The sequence below is a fragment of the Pelodiscus sinensis genome, chromosome 1, assembly GCF_052426305.1.
Source record: "Pelodiscus sinensis isolate ZL-2025 chromosome 1, ASM5242630v1, whole genome shotgun sequence".
Lineage (NCBI taxonomy): Eukaryota > Metazoa > Chordata > Testudines > Trionychidae > Pelodiscus > Pelodiscus sinensis.
Window position 1 is genome coordinate 50,994,552 of NC_143052.1, and position 22,942 is coordinate 51,017,493.

Here is a 22,942-nt window from a genome sequence, read left to right on the forward strand (position 1 = left end):
GGAGCATATGCTCCCTCCCGCAGTTCACCCGGTAGAGCAGCTAGCGCCCTTCCGGAATCGCTGGAAGTGGCGCTAAGCTGCGGGACCTCTGTCCATCCCCGGGAAGCTGACACTATCTCCATTTTCACTTGAGATAGGTAGTGGGGCTTCTCGGGGGTGGGAGGAAAATGGAGGCGGGGCGGACAGGATGCCTCACGATCAACTGGTCGAGGCCTCGCAATTGACCAGTTGATCGCAATCGACCTGTTGGTGACCACGGCTCTACAGAGTGGCTAAAAGGGACACAGTTTCCTACTTATCTGCCAAGCACAGGCTACTTAGGAGCTAGGAAGAGGATCTAGCCTTTGTAAGCCCTCAAAATGCCATTCTGGTATTCCCATTTTTTGAACCACAGGCTTGGCTGCATTATAATTATTATTATTACACAGAATGGGTGATAATCCCTGGTACATTCTTGAGAGAAAAATTATTCAGCACATTCAGCTTTTTTTTTTTTTTGGCTTTGGGCATATTTCCCACTGGAGTGGAATACTGACATACAGCCTGCAGGTAAAACTACTCTAAGAAAACATGTTTCATTGTTTTTTAAAACCAGTAATCAGGAAACAAGCTAAAAATCAAGATTTTATCTCTACAATTTAGCATAAAAGGCCTTACTCCAATTCCATATAAATGTACATATTTGATTTTACATTATGTTGTTTCAGTTTAAGGTACTTAATCCTCAAAATAATTACTTACCAGTCTCTTTTGCTGGAGCTGTTCTCTTAGTAATCTGTCTTCTGGTAAAACATCACATAAAAGAAAATAATTGTCCTGTTCCTCTGTTGAGGGATTAGAAAATAAGTGTAAAGGAGTCATTTGCAGCTGTTTTGCATATATTCTGCCCTGTAACATTTTCAACCCAGCTTCAGATATAATTATAATCTAATTATAGATATATTCTAACTAGGTAAATATAACTTAGATAGGGCCACGATAAGGTGGGTGCATAACTGGCTGGATAACCGTAGTCAGAGAGTTGTTGTTAACAGTGCTAAATCCTGCTGGAAAGGGCTAACAAGTGGAGTTCCGCAAGGGTCTGTTTTGGGACTCGTACTGTTCAATATCTTCATCAATGATGTAGATATTGGGATAGAGAGTACGCTTATTAAGTTTGCAGATGACACCAAACTGGGTGGGGTTGCGACTTCTTTGGAGGATAGGGACATAATTCAAAATGACCTTAGCAAGTTAGAGAAATGGTCAGAGGTAAACAGGATGAGGTTTAATAAAGAGAAATGCAAAGTGCTCCACTTAGGAAGGAACAATCAGTTCCATACATACAAGATGGGAAGCGACTGTCTAGGAAGGAGCATGGCGGAAAGGGATCTAGGGGTCATAGTGGACCACAAGTTGAATATGAGTCAACAGTGTGATGCTGTTGCAAAAAAAGCAAATATGATTCTAGGTTGTATCAACAGATGTGTTGTAAGCAAAACTCGTGAAGTCATTCTGCCGCTCTACTCTGCACTAGTTAGGCCTCAGCTGGAGTACTGTGTCCAGTTCTGGGCGCCACATTTCAAGAAAGATGTGGAGAAACTGGAAAGGGTACAGAGAAGAGCGACAAGAATGATTAAAGGTTGAGAGAACATGACCTATGAAGCCAGGCTTCATGAACTGGGATTGTTTAGTTTGGAAAAAAGAAGATTAAGGGGGGACATGATAGCGGTTTTCAAATATCTAAAAGGGTGTCACAAGGATGAGGGAGAAAATTTGTTCCTCTTGGTTTCTGAGGACAGGACAAGGAGTAATGGGCTTAAAGTGCAGCAGGGGAGGTTTAGATTGGACATTAGGAAAAAATTCCTAACTGTCAGGGTGGTCAAATATTGGAATAAATTGCCAAGGGAGGTGGTGGAATCTCCCTCTCTGGAGATATTTAAGAACAGGTTAGATAGACATCTGTCAGGGATGGTGTAGACGGAGCTTGGTCCTGCCTTGAGGGCGGGGGGCTGGACTCGATGACCTCTTCAGGTCCCTTCCAGTCCTATGATTCTAGACTGTTTTAGTTAAATATTTAAAAAATTAATGTGATTTTCATTAAGAACTAGAGTTTTATTTTACACTGCTGATGTTACTTGTGGGTCAAAGGCAGCATTGGTATAGCTAGGTAAAATTCCATCAACTCAAGTGGACTTTCAACTATTTTACACCACCATTCAATTTATATAAGGCCAGATTCTGCATAGCCCTAGATAGCTTCTCCACTTCCTTATGTCACCCCTATTGTATTCTGCCTTTGTCACTATCATAGCGGAACATATTCCAATTGTGTATTTAAATGAGGCAACTAACATTGGCAATGCATGGTTTGCAATTTCTCTCCTATTCTCTCAGCAGGAGAGCTGACTGTGTGGGATAGTGTTTTATTTTGATATACATACTGCTATGAGTTTGTATTGGAGAAAACAAGACTGAAGAAGTTCAACCTGAACTGGGACTAAGGTGGCAAGGTTTATGATGGTTCTTAGTTTCTGGGGGGTTCTCATTCCAAAGCCTCCGACTGGCCCCTGAGAAAGATCTGTCTCTTGTCCAGACAAGCTTGATCCTTAATACAGAATGTTCTACAGTGCCAGGGAAGCAGAGGTATCAACTCCTGTGCTCGTCCCAGTGCTTTAGATCAGTGTTTTCTCAACCTTTTTTTATACAGTATCCCTTTTAAAAAATTGTAAGTACCCCCAGTATCTACAGTTGTCAGACAATTTTTTTCTATCATTAAATATATATATATATATATATATAAATAAAAAAATGGAGATTACCTATCTCCTAGGGCTGGAAGGGACCTTGAAAGATCAAGTCCAGCCCTCTGCCTTCACAGCAGGACCAAGTACCATTCCTGGCAAATTTTTGCCCCAAATCCCTAAATGGCCTCCGCAAGGATTGAACTCACAACCCTGGGTTTAGCAGGTCAATGCTCAAACCACTGAGCTATCCCTCGCCCTAAGGGTTTTGTTTAACACATTTATTTAAGCAACTTAATTGTAGCTGGGTGGATTATGAAATTTTGGGAATATAAAGTACAAAAAAAACTATAAAAAACTTAACATAAAAATGTAGTTTTCTCTAAATTTCAGTTGTGTTGACGTACTCCCCCCCTCCCCCCCGATTTCTTGGGAGTACTCCTAAAGGTACCCATACCACTGGTTGAGAAATACTGCTTTAGATGATCTTGTGCAGAGACCAGACATTACTATAGTCTTTGCACTCATAGTGCACTAAAGATTTCTTCCTAGGAAATTCCCTTTGGGAATTCATCACTATAGAGTGGGAGAAGTGAGGCCATGAGCCAGCTGTCACCATCACTGTTCCATCACTGGAGATTTTTAAGAGCAGGTTCACACAGAAAATTGATATTCACTAAAAATTATTTTAGATGAATTACTGCAATGAATAAACTCACAGGGATTGAGGAAAATTCCAATGGTTCCTTCACTGTCTGCCTGCCCTGATTCTGGGGAGAGCTCATCATCCATGCAGGCTTTGGGACAGAGCAGCTCCAGCCCTGGCCACTGGAGCAGTCTCCTGCTGCACGGCAGGGTCCAGCTCCAGCCGCGGAAGCAGCTGCCTGCCACCTGCCACGTAACTCCTATGGCTCTGGCTATGAAAGCAGCCACTTGCTATGCAGGTCCTCTGGCTCCAGCCGCTGGAGCAGCCACAGCTCAGCAGCCTGGGGTCTGTGGCCCAGCATTGGACCATGGCCTAGCAGTCAAGAACCACTGGACTAGACCTAGATAACCTTTTAAGATCCCTTCCAGCCATATTATTTCATAGAAGCAGGGTGCGTGGATCTGCAGTAGTTCAGCAGGTGTACATCTGTACATGTTGTGGAAGCTCTGTGACAGTTCATACAGCTGGTACCTGAGCTCCCTTTGCAGAGCAATGCTGCTTCCGGGAGCACCCTAGCCTGACCCAGCAAAATACTCAAGCATGTACCTAGGCTCATTTCTATTCAGCCAAACATTTAAGCACATGTTTAAATCCCACGGAAGTCAGTGGGCCTCGGCATGCACTTAGTACTGAGCTGAACAGGTAGGAGCTTACACATGTAGTTAAACACACACTTAAGTACTTTGCTGGACTGGTGCTAGATTGCTCAACATTTTAAAAGCCCACAGTACAGTCCACAGTGTACCAAGTAAGGAAATAAGGACTGTAGATAAGCAACACACTTACCTAGTGGAGCTTCTGAATTTGTTCTTATTACACTACAGAAATCAGTGATGCGCTGCTCCGTGAATCTCTTCTTCCAATATAAAACATATCTTAAAAAACAACAAACAAACAAACACATGTGCATGTGAAGTAGGAACCTTTATTATAAAATATTTCCTGAACTATTGGCGACTGTATCCTACACACATCACTCTCATTCTTATTTCAGGGGTTTTAAAATTTAAAATTACTTATCCAGTGCTGGTTCTGTAGAGCTGCCATGTATTTCAATCAAGTGAATTGCACTCCAGTTCGTGAAAGTTAATCAGCTTCTCTGAAGCAGATTTCAGCAAAAACAGGCCTGATCCAAAGTTCACAGAAGTCAATAAAAAAAGACTTCTACTGACTTTAATGAGCTTTGGATCGATCTTCACATAAGACATGGGAGTTTGTCAAATCCTTAGACAGACCCATCACTCTTTTTTTTTTTTTTTTTAAATAAAAAAGAAATTAAGTGAGAACAGGTTGCACCCTCTCTTAACTGGGACTCTGGTCTGGCAACATCCGTGGTCCAGCAGCACCATGGATTTTCCTGAAGAGATTAAAAAGTCTGGGACTTTTCAGCTTAGAAAAGAGGAGACTAAGGGGGGATATGACAGAGGTCTATAAAATCATGACTGGTGTGGAAAAAGTGAACAAGGAAAAGTTATTTACTTGTTCCCATAACATAAGAACTAGGGGTCACCAAATGAAATTAACAGGCAGCAGGTTTAAAACAAAAGGAAGTTTTTCTTCACACAGCACATGGTTGGCCTGTGGAACTCTTTGCCAGAGGAGGTTGTAAAGACCAGGACTTTAACAGGGTCCAAGAAAGAGCTAAATAAATTCATAGAAGTTAGGTCCATCAATGGACCTAGTAGCCAGGATGGGTAGAAATGGTGTCCCTAGCCTCAGTCAGAGGCTGGGAATGGGTGACACGAGAGGGATCACATGAGGATTACTTGTTCTGTTCATTCCCTCTGGGCCACCTGGCATTGGCACCTATCAGTAGACAGAATACTTAGCTAGATGGACCTTTGGTCTGACCCAGTATGGCCATTCTTATGACCACAGAGCCCAGCTAAAGGGTTGCCAAATCATGGGGCAGGAGCCCAGTGGTAGGCAACCTAGAGAGGCAGGCGGGGGTCAACAGGGAGCTCTGGCCTGGGGAACCACAGCTGGGCAGGCACCAGTAGCGCTGAGCTAGAGCCCTAACCAGGAGCAGTTCAGCTCCAGCCATGTTGGGAGGGACCTCCCCAGAATGGCAAATTCCCTTGTTTGGGACCGGTCAGGTCCTGAGTGTGCCAGATGAAAGAGGTCCAACCTGTTTTTAATAATTCCCAAAATATTAGCTATAGATGGGCACTCTATATGGAATCTGTTTATAACAACTTTGGAGCAGACCCTAAAATAGGAAGATAGTGTCATTTTTGTTTTTAAAATTAGTGAACCTCTTTTAATCTGAAGTTCTAAAGAGAGTGATGCTGCATAACAATTCAAGAAAGAAGTTCCTGTGATGGATGGGAGGGGTACTACCATCCTTTTCTAAACAACATCTCAACATTCAGTAACTAAAAGGTTAAGCCAGAACAGTGGGTATCCAAGAAGTGTTGGCAGAGAGCCAGGAGAGCCAATGGGGAAAGACGTAAAGATTTTTTTTTTTTTAAAATGAAACAAGTTGTCTGTTTCAGTTTCCTTTGTGTGGAAGTTAGAGCAGGAGCTAGAGAGAAATGGACCTAACAGTAATAAGGCATGGATTTTCAGATATATCCACGTCTAAGAAAAGAAACCTAAACTTTGAAACAACAGAGATGCAAGTACAACAGGGAATGTTTATAGTTAGATGTAATTAGGTTATTTTCTTTGTCTTTTAAGTTGGTCAAATGCCTCTGTGTTAACACCCCCATACACTGTAACTTAATCCCAGGAAAGCAATTCTCTGTACTTAAATCTTTTAGTTGCTCTGTAACACCTAACAACCAAAATGCATTACCAATCTTCTTTTTAACAACAAAATCAATCACCTTTTTTAAGACCTTCATCTAATTCCCATGTTCTAGAAGGCAGCAGGTTCTGTGTCCATGTGCCTGAACTGAAGCTCAGCTGTTTAGAGAGAGTCTGAAAACAAACTGTACTCTCTTAAGGGAGGGTATGAGCTGGGGGTTACCCCACAGAGAGAAATGCCCAAGTGCTTGTTCCTGGCTTCAAGGGGTTTTTGCATTTGGGTGGCAGCAGAGTACCAACCAAGGTCAGTGAGTCTGTGACTGGGTGCCACCCTGCAGCCTTGTTCAGCTCCCAGCCTTAGCTTTTTATTGCAGTTTAGCAACAGATCTGCACCCAACCCTGGTCCGACGCCCCAACCTTGGCTCATAGCTGTGGCTCCAGTCCCAGACCTGCCTCCAGCTGAAGCCATCTCATCCCTGTCCTTGTTCCTACTCCTAAGCCCTGGAAGGGACAGGGGTGAGAGAGAAAGAGCAGGTCGTAGACAGAGATAAAGGGGCCACAACACTTATGGATTTAGGGAGGATTACAGTTATTGCTTCAGGTCTTACAATACATGTATTATCACTGCATTTACAGGGAAATACAGCAATCCAAAGGATTGTCTACACAACCTTTAGTTTTCAGCAAAGTAGGATGTCAATCTGCCTGGGAGTAAGTGTCCACACAGATCCTACTGCCACGCTAACAGTTTCACAGTTAACTTTAATTTACTCCCATTTCAAGGCAGTGTAGATAAACTACACTTTGAAAATATTACTGTACTGCATTGGTGTTCACACAGACATTTTGGGTGCAGCGGGCTAGTGTGGGTTGATGCATACCTCCAGTCTGCCATAGGGTTGCCAAGTGTCCAGTTTTGAACCGGACAGTCCAGTATTTGAGCTTTCTGTTCGGGAAACAAATTGAGAAAATATAAATGTCCAGTATTTTCTAAATAAGATGTAACGTAGATTGTGATGTAATGTCAAGTGTGTCCGGTATTTTTGTTGAAACCATCTGGCAACCCTAGTCTGCCATGAGCAAAGTGTTCGTATGAAGAAGCTCCAGGTCAACTTTAAGGAAGAGCTAATCAATGTCTTTCAAACCATACTCAGAAGATTTATTTATATATTTATTTTTGCTGAGGAACAAATTGAGGCCTGTAGGTAGGCTAACAGATATACAAATGCAGAAACATCCTCTGCTACCGCCCCGCCAAAAAAAAAAAAACCTAAACTTCTCCAGTCACCCTCAACAGGGAAAGGTTTCTTCAGAAAACCCTGGAACAATTGCAATTCATTTCTTAGAAAGTTTGAATGAAAATTTTATTATTTATTACTTGTTTGGGGCTTGTTAGTCCCACTGTAACACAAGACCAGGGCACCTATATGGTAGGAGTCACTGTACAAAAGGGTTTAAAAAAAAAAACAAAAAAAAACAGCCCTTTTTAGACAAAGCTTACAGATTTAGGGGGGAGGAAGTAAGCCAGGACAGCTTACCTGGTAGTTTTTGGAATTCTAAAATGAAACATAAGCCTGAAAACAATTTGTCTCCGTAACAGAAAGCTCAAATACTGGACTGTCTGGTTCAAAACTGGACACCTGGCAACCCTAAGCGCACAAAATATACTAGCCTGCGCCGCTGCGCCCCCCCCCCCAGGTTCTGGTGTGTGAGGGGGAATATGGGGAGTGTCTTTCTCCTTAGTCAGGGGCCAGGTCTGTGAGAGTTTGGTTGTGTGTGGACCTGACTGATTTTTCCAAAAAGGTTCCCCACCCCTATTTTAGGAGGAAATGTCCAAGGATTTGCAGGATACAGTTCTGTGGACAAGATGTCCCTCTAGCTTCCTCCCATTCTGATAAGCCCCTTCTAGCTAAAATGTCTAACCTCACATGATAGGAGTAACAGGGCTAATATTGCACTGGAGAAGCATTGCAAGCAAGACAGAGCATGCTGCATTGTAGCAGCTCCATCATTTCACATTCTGCTGCCACTTTCAAGCAGGCGTGGCTCCTTTCCACTTGCATTAGCACGGAAAAGAATCTAAAGAGCAATTTTCTAGAAAATGTAATTTTAAATTACATTTGTTTAGCCAGAATAATCCTAACGGTACCATTAAATGAGCATTCCTTGAGCGCACACTTTGTTTATAGAAAACTAGCCTTTTCTCTGAAGATGACTGCATTCTTGCTCTACCTGCTTTCAGCATTAAAACAGAAACAAGGACCATTATTTAATGTTAGCAATGTTAAGCTTACACTTGAATAATTCTTAGGATCTTATATGGCCTACTTTTCATTTCCTATTTTATCTTAATCTTTCACTTTAAACCATGGTATTTAGACAAATCACTGCTTTGTAAGGAAGCCTAATCATAATAATTCAGAAAAGTGGGTATTATGAAAGTGCTGAGACCTACTTTGTTTCAATTGTATAATTTTCCTTCTAAAATGTATAATTCCAACAAAGCAAACAAAAATGAGTAGATATGAGCCAGCCTGGTGTCCTAACACTATGCACCGCTACGTGGTAGAGTTCCAAGCAAAAGGTTATACACAAGCGCACATTTAGATATGAGACCCAGCTGGTTCTGAGCCAACTGTTGAGGGAGAAGTAGGAGCAAGCTGCGATGACCAACAACGTAACAATGGAAGAGGTCTTAGTTACATGGAAGTGGGAATACAGTATGACACAATCAAAGAAAGTGGAAATGCTATGAACCAATATAGACTAATTAAAGGTAAATTGATATGACTTCTTAGGCAATCCTCTCCCATGACAATTCCTCACACAGACACACACCCAATGATTTGGGGGGGGGGGGGGGGCGGGGGGAGAGAGAGGAAAAAAAAAAAAGACAAAAAGAACTAGCTGGAAACAGCGGCGGATTTAGGGCAGGGTGAGCAGGGCGGCTGCCCTGGGCCCCGCGCTTCCCGAGGCCCCACGCATGCACGTTGGCACCATGGTGCATGCGCTGTGTCAAGGGGGGGGGGGCGAAATTTTGCTGCCCGGGGCTCCGCGCTTCCCGAGGCCCCGCACATGTGCCTTGGCACCACGGCGCATGCGCTGTGTCAAAGGGGGGGGAAGATGGGAAGATGAATGTACCCTAGGAAGGGGGAAAATGAGTGCATGGAAGAAGGAAATTAAGGCTCCTTGTGCTGTCCTGTCTGAAGCCAAGAGGGGATACCCTGGAGATGGCAGCCCTTTAACACACAGCACTGTATGAAATGAACAGAACTTGTCAGTACTGAAAAGTAACTTCTGAAGAGACTAATATTGCTAGGGATTAGCTTCTTTTTGCAATTCATAAGTCTTAACTACCAATTATAATGATCTGTCTTATGGTCTAAACAACATATGAATGCCAGTAGTGATAGGATCAAAAGACTCCTACAGGATACCTAGCAGTCTTAGCTTGATATTTAAGTTTGCAAATGTCCCCCAAAAGTACTGAAGAGTTATAAACCAGGTGATCAACTGTAGGTATCTTACTCACACATTTGTGTCATCTATATTAACTGGAAAAAAATTACCTTCTGAAATCTGCAACCAGCTTGACATCTGCTATGACAAGCTTGTGTTCAATTATCATGTGCTTCAGAAGTTGGTCTTGTTCTGCTAGCAGAGAATTTTCCTCACAGAAAATACAAGGCACAGATGGAGACTCTTCCACAGCAGCAACACCACCTGGACTTTCTGGCAAACACAGAGGCTCCAAAATACACTCACCATCTGAAGGAAACAAAAGCAAAAAGCTTTGTTGGACTGCAGTTTCTTCTTCAATCTCCAAAGTAATCTTAAATTAACCAATATTCTTTCAAAAACCTCTTTTGTATGGATGACTTGTAAGGAATGCAAGTAGCATCAGCAGGGAAAGAGAGCTTTTGTTGCTTTAACACGGCTTCCTTCAACTATAGCAACAAGCCACCAAATGTTTCTTCCTCAAAGCCTGCCAATAGCACCACTTCTAGGGAGTCAGTTGGTGAGGAGCCAGTAGCCAGCACAGGGGTACAAGTTCTAACTGTAATCCATGGCTGACATTAAGCCAGGCTGCATGTGTGCATACTTTCTTCTTGTAAGTTGGACCTACTTTATTTTCCTAACTAGCCCACATGGAAGCACTGAATTGGAAGGGCCTCTGGAGGTCATCAAGTCCAGTCCCCTGTACTCATGGCAGGACCAAGCACCATCTAAGACCATCTCTAACAGGTGTTTGTCTAACCTGCTCTTTAAAACAAAAATTGCCAATGATGGAGATTCCACAACCTTCATAGGCAATTTATTCCAATGCTTAGCCACCCTGAAGGGAAGTTTTTCCAAATGTCCAACCTAAACCTTCCTTGCAGCAATTTAAACCCACTGTTTCTTGTCCTATCCTCAGAGCTTAAAGAGGATACTTTTTCCTCCCTCCTCCTTGTAACACCCTTTTAGATCCTTGAAAGCTACCATTATGACCCCACTTAGTCTTCTCTTTTCCAGACTCATAAACCCAATTATTTCAATCTTCCCTCATAGGGTCAGGTTTTCTAGACCTTTCATCATTCTCGTTGCTCTTCTCTGGACACGGCAGCCCAATTTCTCCACATCTTCCCTGAAATATGGTACCCATAATCCAGTTGAGGCCTAATCAGCGCAGAGTACAGTGCAAGAATTACTTTTCATTTGCTTTTTTTGGGGGGGGGGGGGGAAGGCACGGTCACACTACTGACTCATTTAGCTAGTGATCCACTTTGACGATAAAATCCTTTTCCATAATACTCCCACATGTACTGTCTTTTTCCATTTTGCATGTGTGGAATGGATTATTTTTCCCTAAGCAGAATACTTTGCATTTGTCCTTACTGAATTTCATCCTATTTACCTCAGACCACTTTCTCCCCATTTCCCTTATTTTGCATTATAACTGTGTTCTCCTGCAACCCATCTCTTCCACAAGCTTTATAAGTGTATTCTCCAGGCCATTATCTAAATTGTTGATGAAAATATTAAACAGAACTAGCCCCAGAACCGTTCCCTCCTGAAACCCACTTGTTATGTCCTTCTAGAGTGACTCTGAACCACTGATGATTACTCTCTGGGAATGATTGTGCAAAGAGTTATGTACCCATCTAATAGTAGCTCACTTAGGTTGTATCTCCCTAGTTTGTATGTGCAAAGGATGCCTGTGTGTTAGGGTACAGCTACACTACAAGTTTGTGTCAGAAAAAGGTACGCAAAATGCAGAGTGCATTTTGCGTACCTTTTTCCAATTCTTTTGTTGGAAGAGGCTTTTCTGACATTTGGGCCAAATGTCGGGGATAAAAACCTCTTTCAGAAGCCCCCTTCTTCCTCATAGAACAAGGAATACAGGGGCTTCCGAAAGAGCACTTTTGTTCTTCAGCAAAAAAAGCGGAAGAGCAAATGCATTCCCTGGACATGGCGGAGTTTTCGGGATACCTCTGATATCCCAAAACCCCCCTGCTGTCTAGCCTTACCCTTAGTATGTGTGTGTGAGGTAATATTTTTTATTAGACCAACTTCTGGTGGTGAAAGACAAGCTTTTGAACTACACAGGGGTTTTCCCATGCTGATGATAAAAAGTTCAATTGTGTAGGGTGGGTTGTTGCATGTGGATCTTTGTTAGTAAAGACCATCTCTTGTTTACTGCAACCTTTTATCACTCACTCACATATGGTAACAAATGATTTGCTTGGTTGCACCAGGTATCCATTAGCTTGGCTGCCAAAACATTTGTCACATCAAGGTGGTTCTTGCTGAGTGAGTGGCCTCCACTTGAGGTGTTTCATCCACTGAAATAGTGCACAACTGTGCTCTGTCTGGGAAAGGCGCTTTTATGACCCACATATTAAGGCATTATTATTTCCAGTGACCCAGTTTATACAGTAGTGAATATGAACAACCGTATAATCATTTACTTAGGGGAAAGTCAATGACTAACCACCACCTGGTTCATGGGGGTTTGCCATTCATGAATGGCGCTGAGTAGATGGATGGACAGGACTTGAAGCAGGGCAGCCTCTTCTTCCTGTCCCACAACAGATTTGTAATGCTGTGCTGTGGGACCAGTATGCCTGAAGTTTGTTAATGGGACAATGGGCCAGAACCTTTGGTGGTATAAGTAGCCTGATATTCACTAGCTGAGGCCTATACCATCTTGCCCTATGAGTTTAACTCAAGAAAGGTAATTTCAGTAAGTCCCATTTCCATGGAATAATTTAGTAGAATTAATTTTCCAAAGAAATCTTTACTACAGAAGAACACTAGTTGGAAAGATACATAGGCAAGGCTTTAAGCATATGAACATTAGAAAGCAAAGCTAAGTAAATTAAACAAAGCTCCTGGGTTTAGGCAAAAATCAAGCAGTCTTCTTGACCCTTTTGGCACAAAGTCCATTTCATAACTTGTTCAGCTGGACGGGTGAGAGAGGGTGTAACAAATCATTTTCTCTTTGTGATTCACACTACCCTAGGAACATCACATTGGAAAGCAATGCAGCTGTATCTGTGACGCTCTCTTGGTGACTCAGAAATTAATAGATGTATTTGTCTCAAAGAAAACTTGCTTTAGCCCAGCACTACTCTTACATAATATAGAGCACCTTTTATCTCAAAATCTCCAGGCATTTGGAGAAGTGTAATTAACATGACTAATAACACTTCCTCATCATATGAGAGAAGGTCCCTTAGGCTTGAGTGACAAATTTTGGTCTGCACAATAAATAGCTAGTGATTGCATAATCCTAAAGTAAATTGGAATCTGGGACTGGACAATCTGTCTTTTTGAGTAAGGGCAAACTAGCAAGACTTTTTATTTTGCTTTTTTTCCCGCCCCCGAGGTTCAAAAAGCCCAACTTTTCACCAAATTTGGTAGAAGAAAGATGGAGTCAGTAGGCATTGAATTCAGCTCCCATGATAGCACAGGAAAATTGTATTTGGTTGTAATCATGCAAACATACACTGTAACATCCTAGCAGCAACAATATAGCTAATTAATTTATTTTGAAAAAATGCATGTAAGTCAATTGCACATCATCCCATTTCCTCCTCATCTTCCCCAATCTATTTCGTATACCACTTGGATCAGCATCAATGTTTCCATTCTTTTAGGGACACCAGCACATACATTAAATAGAGTAACATTTCTAGTTTGCTCTCTGTGCATTTATCTGGCTCTGCAGACTAACAGGGAAAGCCGAGCCTATTCCTTAAAATAGTGATTGTATCTGCAGCAAAAAAGTTTGAGTCTTGTGAATCCTTTTAACAGTACTGTGCAACAGCCTGCAAAAATCAGTGAACTCTTTCCCTGGATAAAAGTAGAGCAACTCCATTTACTCTGCAGCTGTTGATTTCACTGATGCCAACAGAGCTAAAGACGACTGCCTGTCAGCCAGTTAATCTGTGTCCAGGGTGGGCAGGCTTCTGATTTATCCTCTTTTGCATTGGATCTGACTATTTTAAGGCCCTATTTCAACAGCTTAGCCATTTGGACTTTTACCTGATCAACTGCATCTCAAAAGAAGCCAGTTTAAAAAGACACATTAGCATGGGGAAAGTCTGAGAAACTGCGTTCTTGACATGGACTAGAAACTGACCTAGTTACCGAAGACAGAGGATACTTGTGAGTGGCAACTGTCTGGGTTGCAGATGGAGGTGATTTGTGAAGTGCCAAGGCACTTCACAAATAAATGAAGTGCTCACCTTATTTATTAGTGAATAGCAGGAAGCTAGAAACAAAGGTAAGCAACTATGCTGATATGTAACTGGGAGAGTAAGTGATACAGAGGAACGGTAATTAAATGTAGACTGTTACACTAGAAATATGGACATCTGAAGTAGTTTGGGGAATTTAGTACAGAGGAAAATAAAGGAAGGAAGTAGAGACAAATTCAGTGAAAATATCCTTGGTACTCATCTGCTGCAAAATGTTCAACAGCAGGCTAAATGGACAGTACAGAACAAAGCTCTACAGCCTTCAGCACAGTGCTTAATGGATTAAAACCTAACCACAACAATAAAGGGCACTAATACACATTAGTATTATTCAGAGCTCTAGGCAAGCAACTACTGTTCCATATGTGGCTCCAGAGGGATCATTTTATTAGAGAAGAGCTGTTTGAGAACTGCAGACTGGGCTGGGAAGAGGTAGTGTGTCAGCAAAGCCTTCTGCACACACCAGGGCTCCTTGCATCCTTCTATTGTTCATTGTCCATAGCAAAGTTTCTCATCCTCCCATCCCCCTGCCTTTCAGGGACTCCTGCTACTTCCCCAAATCTTCCCTTTGCCAGGCTTCTGAGTGATCCCCATTTCTCCCACTCAACATCAGCAGCTACCGTATGTGCATCTCTATATGCTCCCCATTCCTCTACAAGGTAGGAACTGCGTACACACCCATTCGCCCCATACCAAGATTCCTCACTGATTTTCCTAACAGCAGGGGCTGTGTGCTTCCTATATCCCTCACTTCTGTGGATGAAGGGTAGTGAGAGACATGAAGGGCAATGTTTTACTTCCTCCCCATAACCAGAGTTTCTCAGTTTTCCCTAATCTCTCCCCACATCAGGGACTTCCACATGCCCCACTTCTCTCTTCAACCTTTATGGGGGCCTTTCAATCTGCCCCTCCCCATCTCAGGATCCGTATCCATACTCCTTTGATGCCCATCATTGTCTGAGAGACCAGTCATTCAGCATCTTCACATATTGATCTCTATGTGAAGGCAGAGCTGAGATAGGAGTATTGCTATATGTAAAGTAATAATGATTGCCATTAACCAGTTGTTTGATCTACAGAAAACAGCAGAAGTGCTTGAGACCATAGCTACGCTAAAGAGCTCTCAAGTGCCTACTTGCCCCCTTTTCTGACAGAAACACAAGGCTGAGGACAAGCAGGGAAACAGAAATATTTCAAATCAAATGTATAGACTAAGTCTGGACCCCCACAATCCAATTCAGAATCATGGGATGTCTCCATGGTAGTAAGTATCAGAGGGGTAGCTGTGTTAGTCTGAATCTGCAAAAGCGGTGAGGAGTCCTGTGGCACCTTAGCAATGTTGGAGTATAAGCTTTCGTGGGCAAAGACCCACTTTGTGAGATGCTGATGAAGTGGGTCTTTGCCCACGAAAGCTTATGCTCCAACACTTCAGTTAGTCTATAAGGTGCCACAGGACTCCTCGCTGCTTTTCCATGGTAGTAGCGGGTCTACCAAGTCATGCAAACATACTAGGCAGAGAGCATGGCCCATCCAATTACAGAAATGTCCCAAAAGCATCCCAGAAAGCCATGGATCTTTGACATCAAGGAAGCACAGTCCCTTCTGATCCACAGACTGGTGGCGGGCCGTGAACAGCTGTTTGCCAGGCCACAGCATGCTGCCTCAGCCCCACCTGCTGGAGAAACGTGCGTTGAGTGGCACGGCTGGTGGGTGCTCTGGGAGCCTGTGCGTGTGTGAAGGCCTGAGTAGTCAGGGAACGGGGAAGGGGAGCTGTCTCATGCCCAGCCCTGGGGAAAGTGCAGCCTGACTGCAGCCCAGGCAGCTCTACGAGATCCAGAAGAGCAGCCCCAGCGAGCCGTCGAGCACGTGTGGAACTGGAAATCCACCTGTCTTTGCTTCTTTAGGGGCTCTTGTAGACCCCTAAACTGGGGTGTCTCTACAGCCTGTGGCTGCCACTCGCACGAAGAGCTGGAGAGTGGTGGTGGTAGTGCCTCTGCCTGCCCCACAGGGTGGGGGAGGGAGGAGGAAGAGATAGGTGTGAGCACAAGCCCCATCAGCATGATTCTGGTGAGCTTGGGCAGTCACTGCAACAAGCTGCTCTTCCGCTTCCCCTTTCAATGGGGCCCAGAGCACCCAGCTGCCCAGGCTGATAAATGACAGCAAGGAGCAATGGGCCAGGTGCATGAGGGCATGGACCCAATTGCAGGGGAAGAAAGAGATGAGGGGTTGGGTGCACCCTGGGGGCCAGTGTCCAGTGTGAGGGGAGGCTCCTGAGGCGAAGGAAATGAGGTGGGAGATAAAGAAGGATGGCCCTAATAAAGCAGGAAAACTTGGAGAAGTGGTGGGTTATTCATTGTGTGCATACAGATGCAATGTGAAATAAACACGTGACCACTTAAAATTACCATAAAATTACCATAATGAATGTGCAAATGTTTCTATGCCAGTCCGCCTAAAGCTTCTGAATGAGTATGCCAGTCTGCGTTATAAAAAAAAGTTTGGGAGTCACTGTTCTACACGATCAGGTGGTGATTGATGACGCCATGTAGGTTCAATCTTTTGTGCGAAAACTGCCCCACACTCTGTACTAGGGATGTCAACATGGAATTGACTAAAGAATTAACTGATAAGCCTCCCTCATGCTGCTGCCTCAGATAGCAGGTGCAAAGAAACTTTACGTAAATTCAGCAATAAAACTGCATGCCCCACAGTTAGCTTAGTGTTTATCCAGATTTCAATTTACAGTCAAGTTAACTAGCTTAGTTAACACATCAACACACGCAACTATATGGTCTCTTCATAAATGTTTGTTCCAGGACACACATCTTTAGCCTAGTAGGAAAAAAAAAAAAAACATTTGAGTTCTGGAACAAATGTGTCTACATTTGAAATTATCAACATGCTAATTTATATTAGAATCTCTCTGAAAAGCCAAGTCTGGGGAAAATCCAACAAAATGAACCTCCTCTGAAGTTTTTAACAAACCTATAAATGGTTGAGTTTTATAATTTGTCAATATTTAGTGATTTCTGGTAAAATATGGTTTTAGGTGTAAGTGTATTACTATGTAAATAGAGGTGTACAGTATATATTTATAAACCTTCTGTGTGACAACACAAGTATAATGAAATAAAAGAAGAACATCTGCTGGAATGTTTAGTGTCTTTCTAATTAAATTCAGCAGTTGAATGAATCAATTCATTAGCAACAAGCCTGGTTTATTATCTCATTAATACAGCTGGGTTAATATGAGGAGATTAGTAGAAGAACTTGAAGTGACCTTAAAATGAAAATGAATGCAATGAAAGACACAGGCATGTGAATGTTACCACAATGGGCACAAGGTGAGAACAGGGGGAAAATAAAAAATAAAATAAAATAAAAAAAATCCCAGACTCATTAAACAGTCCCCCTCCAACCCAAACTAAGAATACCTCCCACCTCACATAAAAGCAGCTGCCATTTATAGAAGTAGAATTTTTTTTCCTATATGGAGAATATTAATCTCTTTGTTATTGAAGCGAAGAAAAAAAAAGTTAGGTATTTAAGTTCCCTACAGTAAATTTGCAAACCTATATATTAGATACTCTTCTAGCAATAGACACATTAAAAATGGACAGAAACCCCCCCACCAAAAAAAACCCAACTCTATAATAACAGGTAAGCAAACACATTGGCTCTACACCAGTGTTTCTTAAAACGTGTTCCGTGATACACCGGTGTGCAACGAGGCAGTCGGAAGTGTGCCGCGGAGAACAGAATTCAAAATGGCTGCTGTTAAAGGGGCAGTCAATCCCCTCCCCCCAAACTTCCCCCTCAACCTTTTTTTTTGGCTCAACAAAAAAATTCTTCATGTGCCTCAAAAAAAAAAATTGTTGGGTATTCCTCGGTCTTAAAAAGTTTAAGAAATACTGCTCTAAACACATATTATATGTATTACAACTTCTCTCAGCTGCTGACTAAAACTGCACTAGTTCACTGACACGATAACGTTCTTACATTTGATGTATAGTGGTACCATTAAAAGAGCTTTTCCATTTTTTAATTGGATTTCTCTTTTGTTTTACAGAGCACAGAAGATAGAGGATTAACAATTGTCCAACACTATTTACAATTACACACACACACACACAGTGTGCTATTCCCCCTTCAACCAAACAGCCCATCAAAAACATGTTCAGTGAAAGAAGAATCACAATACACAGAACAACTCCCCAGCTTTCCATTGGAAAAAAAACAAACACTCCTATTAACTTGAATTATCTTTCAGTCTTAGTTCATAAAAGATTATTTTCTGCTCACTAAAACACTATCAATGATACATGGGAGTTAGTTAAAATCTCCATGTGCTCCACAAGACAACACATTTCCTAGATTCACCAAGATCAATCAGCTTCCACCCTCTGCAGCATCTCATTGAATGCAAATTCGTACTTCAAAAGATTACTTCATCCTACAGCTAAACCTTGTCAATTTTATAGAAATTGTAAATAGTCTGGCACATTCACAGAAGAATCGGAGACTTCATTCCAGTCATAATCAGACAGGTTTAAGAGCAGCAATAAGAAGTTACCAAATCCTGATCTCAGAAAAGTGTTTCCATATAGTAGGTGTCTGCTGGGAGATGGTGCTAACAGAAACACAACTGTGTTTAATAGCCATATTTAACAGAGCTGCTCTGTTGGGGAGCTTAACATGTTGCAGTTTCATTAGCATTAACAAGTGTTGCTATGGGTACCAGAGTGGATGCATCAGAAAACAAGTGAATGGAAAAGGGGGAAAATTGATTAATAAAAATCTTAGCTGTTAGAAGTAAATAAAACAAAACCAACGTGCCCGCCAATAACCCCATATTTAAAACATAAATGTTATTATATCACTGCCTAGTTTGTTAACTTGCATATGCCAATACATGTCAATTTTTCCTTTTTAGTTTAATAAAAACATATACTGCATCAGAGACAAAGCTACATGGCAAAACAAAACACTATGGTATCGCGGATTGTTGTGTATACAAAATGCATGCAGCCTTAAATAAAACTTACCTTAAATTATTTTAATATATTGTTAGGTGACCAACTTTAACCAGTACACAAACATCCCCATACTTTCAATTTTCAGTATGGTAAATACTTCCACATAGAGATAAATGCTATGCAAATCTGGCACGTCTTGAGTGCACTAACATCAAGGTAGCTACTATGGATTTTTACACTAGTGTAGCTAAGCACAGAAACTGATTCCTAGACAGGAAACTATGCTATATTGTGCTCAGTAATGCACAATATAAATCTACTAGATGTACCCAGTGTTGCTTGGTACTTCAGGGCAGGGGGGTGAGGAATGCAGGAGTCAGGATAGGGGGTTGGGAGGTATGGGGGGCTCAGAGCAGAGGTTTGGAAAGGCAACTGTCAGGGCAGGGGGGCTCAGGACAGGTGGTGGGAGGTGTAGATGTTAGGGAAGGAGGTTATGAGGTTTGTGGGGGGGGGGGAAAGGAGGGGAATCTCAGGGCAAGGAGTGGAGGACTCAGGGCAAGGGTCCAGGGCCACACTGGCCACTGAGGGGTGCAGGCATCTGGGGAGGGAGTGGGGTGGCTCAAGGCAGGGTGCCATGCTGCTGCTGTCTGCTCCCTGGGGACGCCCCAGGAGGCCAGGCGCACACTTCTCAGTGCTGGGGTACTTGATATTCCCCTTATTGTCATTCTTGGGTGTAACTGTCCCTACTATCAGAGCCCTCCCTTTCTGTTTGATGAGAAAAATCACATTCCAGGCTCACCCCACTGTCCTGGCCCAACCAAATACTGACTTTGCAGACAGAAGCAGCAAGGGAGGGAGAGGTGGGAGTCGGTGCCTGTGGAGCTAGCTTTAAGTTGCCTCTCCATGAGCACCAGATTCACCCCTCTCCTGTGCTGCTGCCTCTGATACCCTCCGCACTGCCGAGCCAGTGGGAGCAGATATGCACAGCCAGCTTTTAAGGTGGCTCTCCAAGCATGCCAACTCTGTGGACCTGCTTGCCTCCCCCTCTCCCAGGCCTATTAGGAGGTTTGGGGCAGGAGGTGGGGTGGAAGGGGGAAGAGAAGGGAAGACAGACAGGAGCAAATGCTGTGGGGAACCAGCTTAAAAGGTAGCAAGGTGCTCCCAAAGAATAGGAGCTATTGAATAGGTGAGTAACCACTTTTTTTAAATGCAGTTACATGGCTATTCAATTACACACTAACATTAGCTTTACACCATCATGACTGAAGAATTAGACGCCCATCAATATAATGTTCAAAGTATTAATTATCTAATACTGATATTTAAGGACATTTACACTGGATAAATGTAAGATGCATTGTACTCAAAACGCATCTTCCTATTACTTTAATATAATATTCCCTTTCAGGTTTTGCTAATTTCTCCTTTCCTAGCTCTGAAGTCATCATGTAAAATGTGCCATGACAAACCATTTCCACGCACAATACACTGTTGTACAATCTATCCTTATAGCTCAGTATGGGCAGTTTCAGGGTTCCCATAACCTTTCTTGGGGAGACACACACACACACACACACACACACACACACACACACACACACACACACACACACACACACACACACACACACACACACACACACACACACACACACACACATCTCTCTCCCTCTTCTGACTGGGGTATTTCCTGGATACAAAGCAGCCTACCCATGTTATGAATATACGAGCAAGTCAGACTGTCTCAGCAGGCCTACTTTGCTTTCCTTCCTCAGAGGCTATAACTGGAGGCAAATTATGCTGATTAAGTTCTCACACAACTCTTCCTAAGCAAACCCTTTTATTCGTATATTACAAGCATTATAGATAAAACAACAGAAGAACCTATGCACGTGCTAATAAGCTTACCATAAATCACCCCAACTCCAATAATGGCTCTAGCAGGATAAGTCCTTCAAATGCCAAGAGGTTTTTCATGTAGTCACATTCATAACCATGTTGGCTCAGAACAATCATGCTCATGAAAAGTTTACCCTCTCCTTTTTACTGACTGGATCTCTGGTCTGGCACTAGATACAGTGGATCTCCTCTCAGGCTTCCTGAGGCTGGGTTTTCCCATAACTAGACAAGTTACATTGGTATACATATTACCCCCATGCACCCAAGACAATTCATAGGAAATTCACTTTAAAAGTTTATATTGTTTCAAATAATCCTTAGAAGTTCATAGACTCCCCAGGGTTTACATTAGGCAGCTTACCCCCAGGAGACCCTACTCACAATTACACACACCTAAAGATATTTCAGTAAAATCATTCTAACTTAAGTTTAATTCAACAAATATAATTCTCAGTGGCTGAGGTGAGATACGGAGCAGTCCAGTCAAGTGTGTGCAGGGGCCTGGACAGCTGGCAGGTGAAGCTGTCTCAGAGGTAATCCAGTGCAATGGTCAGAGTTTTCACTGATCAGTAGCCAGAATATCGAATCCAGGTGAAGCAGTCAGGCTTGGTGACCAGTCAGTCCAGGGAGCAGTGAGCAGGCTGGTCTGTTGCTCAGCTTTCTGGTCCATTAGAGATTTTTAATCCAGACACCCACTGAGAGTATAGCCTATCAATTCTGAGGATGTGGTTGCTAGTGTTTTTAGCACTAAGGCTGTTGGTCACTGGGAGCAATGTCCCAACAGCTAAGGATGCTGCTTAAGGACCTGGTAGGCCTGGGTTTAAATACTAGGGTCCCAACAATATGGTTTGCCTAGGAAACAGCTATATTTGTCACAGAAACCCAGGATCACTTCCAGGCACAGTGCAAGGGATTCTGCACACAAAATACTTTCACTCCCAACTAATGGTGTTTGAACTGTCAGCTGGACTCTGGCATTTGCTGCAGCAAAACTTTTTGTCTTTCAGCGAGGGGGAGGGTTCCTTAACACCTCTGAATGACAAGTTTTGTTGCTCAATTGCCAATGTAGACACAGCATAAAGGTCAATATGGGAATTATATTTTAGAAAACAATATACCACTATATGCAGTCAGACATGATCTCCAACTACTGCACCTCCTCTAGCTCCAACATTTTAAGATGAGCATCGCTGTTTCACATTAATGAGCTACAGCCCATTCTAGTGAACAAAGCCCATTAAAAATAGCCAAGCATAGTGCAAAGCATTGTTCATTCATTCACTTCAAGTATACTTTAGCTTTTGTAACTGTAGCAGATTTCATAGCAGCAATGAAGTATTAATGTGAGACCTCATTATAGGCTGGTGCTATTAAATCTTTGATACAATGTGGTGAGATCGCTTTTATTGTTTATATGAATTAACAGTGAGAATTGTTGTGATTCTACAAATGTTTTTCTTTATTCTTCAGGGCATAAAGTGATCACCAGCTGGGTCAGGAAAGCTTCCTTGTATGATACTGTATTGCATAACTGGCTGAGTGCATGCATTACCAGCAGAAAGCTCTGCATTCTTATGTAGCAGTTTGTATAGGCCTATGTTCCTATTGTGACTGCTCACAAAGTCTTTTAGAAGTTTGATACCTTTCAAGAACTGATGCTTTTCCTTACAGTGCAGAATAACCAGAGCTCTTGTTATTACAAACTAAAAGACTTACCCAGCGTTACTTCAGGGCAGGGGGCTAGGAGTGTGGGGAGGGAACAAAGTCAGAACATGGACTGGAGATGTGTGTGGGGGGGGGGAGGGTGAAGGAGTCAGGGTTGGAGATGAGGAGGGACTCTGGGGGCTGCAGGGGTCAGGGCTGGCAGCTGCTTCCCGGTGCTGGCCCAGGAGCCATGCAATCCAGCTGTTAGCTGCTGCCCCCCCCCCCCCCCCACGGAGAGAGCACTTGCTGCCCCCTCTGTGGTCATTTGTGAGTATAGCTGTCCATGCTATTACACCCCGCCTTTCCCATGTGACATGGGGGAAATTAAGTAGTTGACTAGTGACTCGACTAGTCACCTACATCCCTACAGCATACCAAATTTGGTGGTCCTAACTTACCATTTAGGAGGAGTTCTTGAACAAATGGACTTTCAGACAGATG

The 22,942-nt window shown here is 42.8% G+C and overlaps 1 protein-coding gene across 2 annotated transcripts in view; it reads right to left on the bottom strand.

Annotated features, from left to right (window-relative positions):
* Window positions 1-22,942, bottom strand: part of ZNF277 (zinc finger protein 277) — a 70,854-nt gene that overhangs the window by 41,835 nt on the left and 6,077 nt on the right. For both annotated transcript variants that reach the window (XM_006122514.3, XM_075929708.2), the window contains exons 2-4: window positions 9,747-9,945; window positions 4,216-4,304; window positions 742-824 (exon numbers count right to left, since the gene is read on the bottom strand). In XM_006122514.3, the coding sequence (XP_006122576.1) occupies window positions 742-824; window positions 4,216-4,304; window positions 9,747-9,945 (371 nt within the window). The remainder of the gene's footprint in view (window positions 1-741; window positions 825-4,215; window positions 4,305-9,746; window positions 9,946-22,942) is intronic.